This window comes from Notothenia rossii (assembly GCF_949606895.1).
Source record: "Notothenia rossii genome assembly, chromosome: 9".
Taxonomy (NCBI): domain Eukaryota; kingdom Metazoa; phylum Chordata; class Actinopteri; order Perciformes; family Nototheniidae; genus Notothenia; species Notothenia rossii.
The window spans coordinates 81,877,337-81,889,025 of NC_136907.1; the positions used below are offsets into that span (position 1 = coordinate 81,877,337).

At 47.9% G+C, this 11,689-nt stretch overlaps 1 protein-coding gene across 4 annotated transcripts; it reads left to right on the plus strand.

Annotated features, from left to right (window-relative positions):
* The first annotated feature begins 52 nt into the window (after positions 1-52).
* On the plus strand, positions 53-11,490 carry LOC307017892 (E3 ubiquitin-protein ligase TRIM63-like). 4 transcript variants are annotated; one of them, XM_079647797.1, is made up of 9 exons: positions 53-425; positions 3,099-3,271; positions 6,722-6,890; positions 7,201-7,296; positions 7,838-8,071; positions 9,226-9,248; positions 9,561-9,685; positions 10,096-10,634; positions 10,859-11,490. In XM_079647797.1, the coding sequence occupies exons 1-9, from the start codon at positions 306-308 to the stop codon at positions 10,916-10,918; spliced, it is 1,539 nt and encodes a 512-aa protein (XP_079503923.1). In that variant the 5' UTR covers positions 53-305; the 3' UTR covers positions 10,919-11,490. The 4 variants fall into 4 exon arrangements, with proteins under 4 accessions (XP_079503923.1, XP_079503922.1, XP_079503924.1 ...); XM_079647796.1 differs by having other exon boundaries at positions 55-425; positions 6,719-6,890; XM_079647798.1 differs by lacking the exons at positions 53-425; positions 3,099-3,271 and adding an exon at positions 3,327-3,357 and having other exon boundaries at positions 6,719-6,890.
* The last annotated feature ends 199 nt before the right edge of the window (positions 11,491-11,689 follow it).

Here is an 11,689-nt window from a genome sequence, read left to right on the forward strand (position 1 = left end):
GTGTACTGTCCCTTTAAGAGTCTCCCCTCTGGCATGCCTCCCCTTGACCTCTGACATATTTGGATAAGTCGGCATGGCAACACCTGACGTCTGTCAGTCTAAAAACAGCCGGACAGCAGCAGCAGCAGCAGCAGGCCTCAAACTGCTCTTCTGCTCCTTCACAACTTCACTTTATCTAATCTCTCTCTGGACCCGGTGAATACCCTCTCTGGACCCGGTGAATACCCTCTCTGGACCCGGTGAATACCCTCTCTGGACCCGGTGAATACCCTCTCTGGACCCGGTAGAAACGCCCGGTGGTCGCCATGGAGAGCCTGGAGAAACAGCTGATCTGCCCGATCTGTCTGGAGATCTTCACCAAGCCGGTGGTGATCCTGCCCTGCCAACACAACCTGTGCAGGAAGTGTGCCAACGACGTGTTCCAGGTACACACACACACACACACACACACACACACACACACACACACACACACACACACACACACACACACACACACACACACACACACACGTTCTGTTGTCAATGTGTTTCTCTCTGAAGGCTTTCTTTGGTTGCTTTGGGTTTTTCTGTCTCTTTGTTGTTGTTGTTGTTGTTGTGGTCTTGGGTGTCTGTGTTGTCTTTTCGTGTCTGTTTGTTGTTGTCTTATGTCTTTGGGACTGAAGTTATTGTGGTGGTTTCTGTAGTTGTTTGTGTCTATGTTGTTGTTATGGGTTTTTTATAGCAGTTGTATGTCTTAATCTAGCTGTTTTGTGTTTTTCTGTAGTTGTTTTTGGTCTCTGTGTTGTTTGTTTGTGTCTCTGAGTTGTTGTTGTTGTTGTTGTTGTTGTTGTTGTTGTTGTTGTTGTTGTAGTTGCTGCTGCTATTAAGGTTTTTGTTGTTGTGTCTGAGTTGTTCAGTGAAGAAGGAGATGGCGTCTCCAGGACACCAGAGGCCTGTTCTACGAAGCTGGTTCAACCTAACCTGGATATGTTTGAGTTAGCCGGTTGGCCTAATCCAAAACATACGCGCTCTCTCTAAACGGTCCTACGACGCTGGTTATCAAGTGGATCGCTCAAGCCAGCCGTGTCCTATCTAGTTAGGAGCGTTCACATGAAAGGGGTGGTATCTGGAGCATTCGACCAATCACAAACATGGAGAAGCGTACTGACAGCGCAGCGTCATACTTCCTGAATGAAAAGTCAACTTTAATATTAGACATATGAAGAAGTTAAACTTTAAACATCCATGACTTAAACTCTTGATCCAGGATCAAAGCCACATAGCTGCACCTGCAAGGTGAATACAGCTGGTAACAGAACAAGTGTTTGAATGCGTACATGAACAGGTTTATGATATCACTGCCCCGTCTAAGACACCATCTGACTTTCATTACATTTGACTCGAGTGTTTCCTCAACTTAATGTGTTGCTTCAAATAATCCTTCTGCATCCAGTATGTGACACTGTGAGTGTTGCACGGCCAGATACGGCTCAGCTGACTCAGATAAGGAGATGATACATTATGATGTGATATGCCGCGGACTGTACTTAATGTTACTCTGATCCGGTTACTTATGTTGTGGCAGATATTTAAGTAAGCTTTCTTAACGCTAATGTTCTAATAGTCAGATTGCTCTGAAGATGGGAGGTGATATTCTATTCATGTTCACGTTCACACAGTCGCTGATTTTTGCCGGCCGTCTTTCCTGCAACGGCAGCTTTTCTGTATTTCCTTTCTCCTGTAATATGACTTGATCGCTTTAAACTCTGCACACTGAGCTCTGATTGGTCAGCAGGCAGTGCTTTCACTGAGTTGATCTCTTAGCCTGCAACCTAACCTGCTCCGGGGCAGGTTAGCCGCTCAGCATCAGTTACCATGGAGATCTAGCCCGCTAAAAAGAGAACCAGCTTCGTAGGACCGGAAACCCAGAGTTTACCTGAAGTTAGCCGCTAAGAGAACATCCTGCTTCGTAGTACAGGCCTCAGGTCCTTAGAGCAGGCAGATATCGATGTGTCCCAGTTAGAGAATAGACTCTCCCAGTTAAGACGGTTTATTTAGGCTGTGTTTACACTGTGGGCTGTAACTAGAATACCAACAGGAAGTTAGATTAGGATTACAAATTACATTACAATTGACTTTACACCATCAAGTGAAATACTCACATACTAATAACCAAATCAACATATGACAATGACACTGGCATTACAGAGGAAACCACACTCACCAGTAAGCACTAACACACAGCCAGAGGTAATGTAGGATGACGAGAGAAAAGTCACCATCGCCTGAATATCCGTCTTAACGTCACACACACATGGCGAGCGAATCACCGCCAGCATCAAGGAACACAACCTCTAAGGTAAACACATCATCTGATACCATCAAGGTGTGGGCTTTAGTGTTCTGTAGCTCAGGTGTCTCTTTGTAGTCATGTAATGTTTCTTTGTAGTTGTTTGCATTTGTTTATACCAATATGGTATAGAAAAATCTCCCATACAATAATAATAATAATAATAATAATAATGATAATAATAATAATAATAATGATAATAATAGTTCATTACATTTATTTAACGCTTTTCCAAGTGCAAAAGAGTTTTACATTACATCATTTTACATATATCAGACATGTAATACATCTGTAACACATCACATATCTACATGTGACGCCCCGCCCCTTTACCTGTGTGACGCCCCGCCCCTTTACCTGTGTGACGCCCCGCCCCTTTACCTGTGTGATTCTCCCCCCCTTTACCTGTGTGATGCCCCGCCCCTTTACCTGTGTGATGCCCCACCCTTTACCTGTGAGATGCCTCACCCCTTTACCTGTGAGATGCCCCCTCCCCTTTACCTGTTTGATGCCTCGCCCCTTTACCTGTGAGATGCCCCCTCCCCTTTACCTGTGTGATGCCCCACCCTTTACCTGTGAGATGCCTCACCCCTTTACCTGTGAGATGCCCCGCCCCTTTACCTGTGAGATCCCTCGCCCCTTTACCTGTGTGATGCCCCGCCCCTTTACCTGTGTGATGCCCCACCCTTTACCTGTGAGATGCCCCCTCCCCTTTACCTGTGTGATGCCTCGCCCCTTTACCTGTGTGACGCCCCGCCCCCTGCAGGCCTCCAACCCCTACCTGACGACGAGGAGCGGCTCCACGGTGTCGTCCGGCGGGCGATTCAGATGCCCGTCCTGCAGACACGAGGTGGTTCTGGACCGGCACGGGGTCTACGGCCTGCAGAGGAACCTGCTGGTGGAGAACATCATCGACATGTACAACCAGGGCAGCGCCAGGTAAACAGAACATCATCGACATGTACAACCAGGGCAGCGCCAGGTAAACAGAACATCATCGACATGTACAACCAGGGCAGCGCCAGGTAAACAGAACATCATCGACATGTACAACCAGAGGCCTGTACTACGAAGCAGGATGTTCTCTTTGCGGCTAACTTCAGGGAAAACTCTGGGTTTCCGGTCCTACGAAGCTGCTTCTCTTTTTAGCGGGCTAGATCTCCATGGTGACTGATGCTGAGCGGCTAACCTGGGGGGTATACTACGAATCTAGTTCAACCTATCCTGGATATGTTTTGAGTTATCCGGTTGACTTAATCCAAAACAAAGCCGCTCTCGCTAAACTGTTCGATCACTCAAGCCACCCGTGTCCTATCTAGTTAGGAGTACGTTCACATGAAAGGGGTGGTATCTGGAGCATTCGACCAATCACAAACATGGAGAAGCGTACTGACAGCGCAGCGTCATACTTCCTGAATGAAAAGTCAACTTTAATATTAGACATATGAAGAAGTTAAACTTTAAACATCCATGACTTAAACACTTGATCCAGGATCAAAGCCACATAGCTGCACCTGCAAGGTGAATACAGCTGGTAACAGAACAAGTGTTTGAATGCGTACATGAACAGGTTTATGATATCACTGCCCCGTCTAAGACACCATCTGACTTTCATTACATTTGACTCGAGTGTTTCCTCAACTTAATGTGTTGCTTCAAATAATCCTTCTGCATCCAGTATGTGACACTGTGAGTGTTGCACGGCCAGATACGGCTCAGCTGACTCAGATAAGGAGATGATACATTATGATGTGATATGCCGCGGACTGTACTTAATGTTACTCTGATCCGGTTACTTATGTTGTGGCAGATATTTAAGTAAGCTTTCTTAACGCTAATGTTATAATAGTCAGATTGCTGCAACAGAAGTTTAAACTGTATTTCCTCTGCACACTGAGCTCTGATTGGTCAGCAGGCGTGGTGCTTTCGCTGAGTTGATCTCTTATCCTGGAACATATCCTGCTTCGGAGCACAGACTCGGTTCCAGGATAAGTTACCATGGAGATCTAGCTCGCTAAAAAGTGAACCAGCTTCGTTGGACCGGAAATCCCAGAAGTTATATTTTAAACGAAAATCCTGCTTCGTAGTATAGGCCTACCCCCCAGGTTAGGTTGCAGGCTAAGAGATCAACTCAGTGAAAGCACTGCCTGCTGACCAATCAGAGCTCAGTGTGCGGAGTTTAAAGCGATCAAGTCATATTACAGGAGAAAGGAAATACAGAAAAGCTGCCGTTGCAGGAAAGACGGCCGGCAGAAATCAGCGACTGTGTGAACGTGAACATGAATAGAATATCACCTCCCATCTTCAGAGCAATCTGAGTATTATAAGGTGTGTGTGTGTGTGTGTGTGTGTGTGTGTGTGTGTGTGTGTGTGTGTGTGTGTGTGTGTGTGTGTGTGTGTGTGTGTGTGTGTGTGTGTGTGTGTGTGTGTGTGTGTGTGTGTGTGTGTGTGTGTGTGTGTGTGTGTGTGTGTGTGTGTGCTTGTGTGTGTGCTTGTGTGTGGTACAGTGTGTAGATTCAGCGGACAGACAGGTATCAGTTGGTTTGGGGTCCTATGCTTACTTTTAATACTTGTAAATAAAACTTTGGCCCGTAATTTCAGCGACCAGAGAGAGAGGGGGGGGGGGGGGGGGGGGGGGATATATCCAGTCTCTGATTGTGTTACGTTATTATGAGAGTGCTCTCATACTTTAAATTGTATATATTTATATAAATATATTTGTGTGTGTGTGTCTGCATCTGTAGCCTGTTATTGTCTCATTATACCGCACTCTCAATGAATCAAAGTAAATATGTGGGGGAACAATGTTCAGCTGATCTAACAGAGATTATAAAATACAGCGCTCTGACAAAACACTCACAGCTGAAGCAGCTGTTGCCACGTCATAATGAACGGACGTCTCTTTAATACGACCGCTCAGAGGAGAGGAGTTCTCATTTCTTTAAACGTCTGCTGCTTCCCCTCCTCTCTCCTCGGCTCCCCTCCTCTCTCCTCGGTTCCCCTCCTCTCTCCTCGGCTCCCCTCCTCTCGCCTCGGTTCCTCTGAGAGTAAACAGGATGTGACTGAGCACTCTGAGAGTAAACAGGATGTTGACAGCACTCTGAGAGTAAACAGGATGTTGACAGCACTCTGAGAGTAAACAGGATGTTGACAGTGCCTCAGCACTCTGAGGGTAAACAGGATGTGACTCAGCACTCTGAGGGTAAACAGGATGTGCCTCAGCACTCTGATGGTAAACAGGATGCCTCAGCACTCTGAGGGTAAACAGGATGTGACTCAGCACTCTGAGGGTAAACAGGATGTGACTCAGCACTCTGAGGGTAAACAGGATGTGACTCAGCACTCTGAGGGTAAACAGGATGTGCCTCAGCACTCTGAGGGTAAACAGGATGTGCCTCAGCACTCTGAGGGTAAACAGGATGTGACTCAGCACTCTGAGGGTAAACAGGATGTGCCTCAGCACTCTGAGGGTAAACAGGATGTGACTCAGCACTCTGAGGGTAAACAGGATGCCTCAGCACTCTGATGACAGGTGTTAGCTGTTAGCTCTATTTTTAAATGTGTGTCAGTGAGACAGCAGCCCCCTGCTTTCTAAAAACACGTTCAATAACAATCACATCCAAACAGAGAAATATATAAGATGCTTTAGAGTTCATGAAGAACATCAATGTGCCAGAGATCACCCAAAAAGAAAAGGAACAAATATCAAGAATGAAATAAATACAAATGTACACAATAGAGTGAATAAGATCAGCAGGGCCTCTACAGACTCTAGAACCAGAAGGGTCCTGTCCCTCTTACTGCCTCGTGTTGTTTAGGAAGGCGCCTCACACGCAGCGTTGAACCCTGTTCTGGTCCTGGTTGTGTCCAGCAGCGTTGAACCCTGTTCTGGTCCTGGTTGTGTCCACGCAGCGTTGAACCCTGTTCTCCTGGTTGTGTCCAGCAGCGTTGAACCCTGTTCTCCTGGTTGTGTCCAGCAGCGTTGAACCCTGTTCTGGTCCTGGTTGTGTCCAGCAGCGTTGAACCCTGTTCTGGTCCTGGTTGTGTCCACGCAGCGTTGAACCCTGTTCTGTTCCTGGTTGTGTCCACGCAGCGTTGAACCCTGTTCTGGTCCTGGTTGTGTCCAGCAGCGTTGAACCCTGTTCTGTTCCTGGTTGTGTCCACGCAGCGTTGAACCCTGTTCTCCTGGTTGTGTCCAGCAGCGTTGAACCCTGTTCTGGTCCTGGTTGTGTCCAGCAGCGTTGAACCCTGTTCTGGTCCTGGTTGTGTCCACGCAGCGTTGAACCCTGTTCTGGTCCTGGTTGTGTCCAGCAGCGTTGAACCCTGTTCTGGTCCTGGTTGTGTCCACGCAGCGTTGAACCCTGTTCTGGTCCTGGTTGTGTCCAGCAGGCCGGCCCCGGAGCAGCAGCTGGAGCCCAGGTGTGAGACTCATGAAGAGGAGAAGATCAACATCTACTGCGTGTCCTGCAGCGTGCCCACCTGCTCGCTGTGCAAGGTGTTCGGACCGCACAGAGACTGCATGGTGGCTCCGCTGGAGGCCGTCTGCACCCAGCAGAAGGTGAGAGGGGACAGGGGGTCATGTGACGTGCTGTAGTTCCTCTGTAGTTCCTCTTTAGTTCCTCTGTAGTTCCTCTGTAGTTCCTCTGTAGTTCCTCTTTAGTTCCTCTTTAGTTCCTCTTTAGTTCCTCTGTAGTTCCTCTGTAGCCCAACTTTAGCTTTTGACTTTACAAAACGTGTAAATACCATCAGCTAAACGGACTGTGTGTGTGTGTGTGTGTGTGTGTGTGTGTGTGTGTGTGTGTGTGTGTGTGTGTGTGTGTGTGTGTGTGTGTGTGTGTGTGTGTGTGTGTGTGTGTGTGTGTGTGCAGGCAGAGCTCACGGACTGTATCTCCTCTCTGGTGGGGACCAATGAGAGGACTCAGGCCATCATCAGTCAGCTGGAGGGCACCTGCAGGATCGTCGACGTGAGTCCAACTTCAATCAGAACGTTTCATGTCATTATTTATTTGTGGATAAGTCGAGGGACTTTTTCTCACATGCCCAACGGTGAAGGGGAAATCTGAAAATGTAGAAATAATATTTGAAGTTATGATCCATATAAAAACCTGTCTGAAAATGAGCTGATCACATTTTGGCCACTTTATGATGTCATAACGATGTTTTGTCTTGTGTAACCATTAGCCAATCAGCAACCAAGGTACCCCCCCCCCCCTCCCCCTTATCACCTGAATATCCTCTAGAGCCCCATTGAGTTCTTTGTAACCAAATGTCTCTCAGAGGGGCGTGGGGAGGGGCTCCTTATTTTCATCTAAAGTAACAGACAGAGAATCAGCACTTTGGAAACAGGGCTGAAACAGAGGGGATTATGGGTAATGCTGCAATGATCTGTTTGGTGTTTCAGCCAATCAGAGACAGGCTCTGGATATATCTGAGAGCTGTGATATACTGATGAGAAACAGTATCATAGGAGACCTTTAATGTGATGTTGTGTGACGGTGCGTTCAGGAGAGCGGGCGGCGTCAGAAGTCCCAGGTGTGCGAGGCGTGTGATCAGCTGTTCGCTCTGCTGGAGGAGAGGAAGGCAATGCTGACGCTGAGGATCAGCTGTGAGCAGGAGGAGAAGCTGCTGTACGTCAGGAGCCTCAGCAGGAAGTACAGAGAACACCTGGAGAACACTGCCTCTCTGCTGGAGAGCAGCCTGAGGGCGCTGGACACCAAGGAGATGGCCCTGTTCCTGCAGGTGAGCCTGAACGCTCCACGCTGAACGCACCACGCAGAACGCACCACGCTGAACGCACCACGCTGAACGCACCACGCAGAACGCACCACACTGAGAGCCTGAACGCACCACGCTGAACGCACCACTCTGAACACACCACACTGAGAGCCTGAACGCACCACAGAGTGCACCACACTGAGAGCCTGAACGCACCACAGAGCCTGAACGCACCACACAGAACGCACCACACAGAACGCTCCACACAGAACGCTCCACACAGAACGCTCCACTCTGAACACATCACACTGAGAGCCTGAACGCACCACAGAGTGCACCACATTGAGAGCCTGAACGCACCGCACAGAACGCACCACACAGAACGCTCCACACAGAACGCACCGCACAGAACGCACCGCACAGAACGCACCGCACAGAACGCTCCACACAGAACGCACCGCACAGAACGCACCGCACAGAACGCACCGCACAGAACGCTCCACACAGAACACACCACACTGAACGCACCACACTGAGAGCCTGAACGCACCACAGAGCCTGAACGCACCACACAGAACGCTCCGCACAGAACGCTCCGCACAGAACGCTCCGCACAGAACGCTCCACACAGAACACACCACACTGAACGCACCACACTGAGAGCCTGAACGCACCACAGAGCCTGAACGCACCACACAGAACGCTCCACACAGAACGCTCCACACAGAACACTCCACACAGAACGCTCCACACAGAACGCTCCACACAGAACACTCCACACAGAACGCTCCACACAGAACGCTCCACACTGAACGCTCCACACTGAACGCACCACACTGAACGCACCACACTGAGAGCCTGAACGCACCACAGAGCCTGAACGCACCACACAGAACGCTCCACACAGAACGCTCCACACAGAACGCTCCACACAGAACGCTCCACACTGAACGCACCACACTGAGAGCCTGAACGCACCACAGAGCTTGAACGCACCACAGAGCTTGAACGCACCACAGAGCCTGAACGCACCACAGAGCTTGAACGCACCACAGGGAGCCGCCCTGTAGACTGACACATAGATGTTCATGTATTTTTAAATGAACACCATTTAACAACTCAAGTGTATTTGGTTTTTAAATGAATGCACTTTAACAACTTTATCTTCTCTTCCACAGACGGCCAAACCTCTGCTGCAGAAGTGAGTCTCTCGCCCATGGAGTCATAGAATAATAATATTAATCACAGTTATAATTAGAGTTATTAAATGTGTGTGTGCAGGATAGTGGAGGGCTCGGACACCTCTCACCTGGATCAGTTATTAAATGTGTGTGTGCAGGATGGTGGAGGGCTCGGACACCTCTCACCTGGATCAGTTATTAAGTGTGTGTGTGCAGGATGGTGGAGGGCTCGGACACCTCTCACCTGGATCAGTTATTAAATGTGTGTGTGCAGGATGGTGGAGGGCTCGGACACCCCTCACCTGGATCAGTTATTAAGTGTGTGTGTGCAGGATGGTGGAGGGCTCGGACACCTCTCACCTGGACCAAGTGACGCCCGGGTACGAGAACATGGATCACCTGACAGGAAGCTTTGAGCCTCAGAGACGAGCGCTGATGGGCGTCGACTTCATGAAACGTGAGAAACATCTCAACGTCCAATCAGAGACGAGACGGCTGAACCTCACACTAACCGCAGGAGATCATTGGTTGGTGTGATGCTGCATTCACGTGCTACTAATATGTGTGTTTGCTAGCGTGTTAGCATGGGACTGTAGCAGTGGTTATTGACGTGTTGAAGGATGAAGTTAAAGTGGGGGCATGTTTACATGTTAGCATTGATTCTGCTGTTTGGTTAGCATGCTAGTTTGCCTGCATGTGTCTTTATGTGTTAGAATGCTAACAAATGGAGCTACAGAAAGCCTTCCACATCAGCAGTTTATACTTTAAGGGGTTAAACTGCTAATGCTAACATGTTGTTAATGCTACTGTGTTAGCATGGGGCTAATATATTAGCACTATCTTCACATTAACATGCTGTCTCCTCAGTTGATGAAGATGATGATGATGATGATGATGAAGAAGAAGAAGTGGCAGAGGAGGTCAGAAGGACAGCCTCAACCAATCAGAAGCCTCCTCTGATGACCTCAGCCAATCAGCTGCCTCTTCTGATGACTTCAGCCAATCAGAAGCCTCCTCTGATGAACACAGCCAATCAGCTGCCTCCTCTGATGACCTCAGCCAATCAGCTGCCTCCTCTGATGACTTCAGCCAACCAGAAGGCTCCTCTGATGACTTCAGCCAATCAGCTGCCTCCTCTGATGACTTCAGCCAACCAGAAGGCTCCTCTGATGACCTCAGCCAATCAGCTGCCTCCTCTGATGACTTCAGCCAATCAAAGGCCTCCTCTGATGACCTCAGCCAATCAGCTTCCTTCTTTGTCTCCTGCTCAGTCTTCAGGTGTTCAGCTATTAGCCACGCCCCCTCAGAGACCTTCAGAGGCTCCGCCCACCATGACATCATCGACGAACGGCCCTGCCCCCTCCTCGTCCTCACAGGCCCCGCCTACCACTAGCCCCGCCCCCCAGGTATGACATCACACGCTACATACAGTAATTCAGACTTAATGGAATTATTATTTCAAACAAATCAAATCTGAGGATTTCAGTGATTTACATTTAAATCTGTTTGAATTCATTAGTGATATTTCAATTTAATAATAAATTCATGATACTAAAAGGTTCTTCTTCTCCTCTCCTCCTCCTCCTCCTCCTCCTCCTCTCCTCCTCCTCCTCCTCCTCCTCTTCGTCAGGAGGAGTCAGAGGACGGACCGAAACACATTTTCTCATTCAGTTGGCTGAACCAGAAGTGAAACTATGTGATAATAATGTTTCCCTGAAGCTCGCTCTGTTTTTATATTTCCATCAGTTGTTAAATTAAATTGTTGTGAAACTAAAGAGATTGTAGAAAATGAAATATGAAACTTTGTTTGTGTCTATAGTTAAAATGTTCTATCGGCGGTGGAGGCGTGTGGCGCAGTGGATAGTGCTTTGGTGTTGGTATCAGGGGTCACAGGTTCAAACCCCTCAGCAGTCAGCATGTCGTTGTGTCCCTGAGACGCTTCACCCCAAAGTGCTCCGGAGAGATTGCCCACAGGAAGTCGCTTTGGATAAAAGCGCAGAACAAGCCATTAAAAATCAGCTGTTTCTCACTTCATGTTCTGACCTGAACTGAATACTCTGCTCACACCCTGCTGCTGTTGTTGTTGTTGTTGTTGACATAAGGATTCAAGGATCCTAATGAAGACCGCACCAGTTGAGAGGAAGAGCAGATATTTATTCACAAACAGGGTCAAAATAAATGATCACTTTTTATATGAAGACATTTCAAAAGACTCAAAAAGGAAGAATCAAGAGTTTAATCAAATAAACAAATGACATTAAATATATATATTTATTTAAATACAAATATGAACATACATTTTTTTTTCTCTCTTTGATGTATTTTCAATCTTCAAAAGTTTTTATTTATTTTATAGTTATAAGAAAAGCCTCAGAATTCTGCGATTAAAGAAAAACAATCATCAGATCTGGGAGGGGCTTCAGTAGTCTGTGGGAGGAGCTTCAGTAGTCTGTGAGAGGAG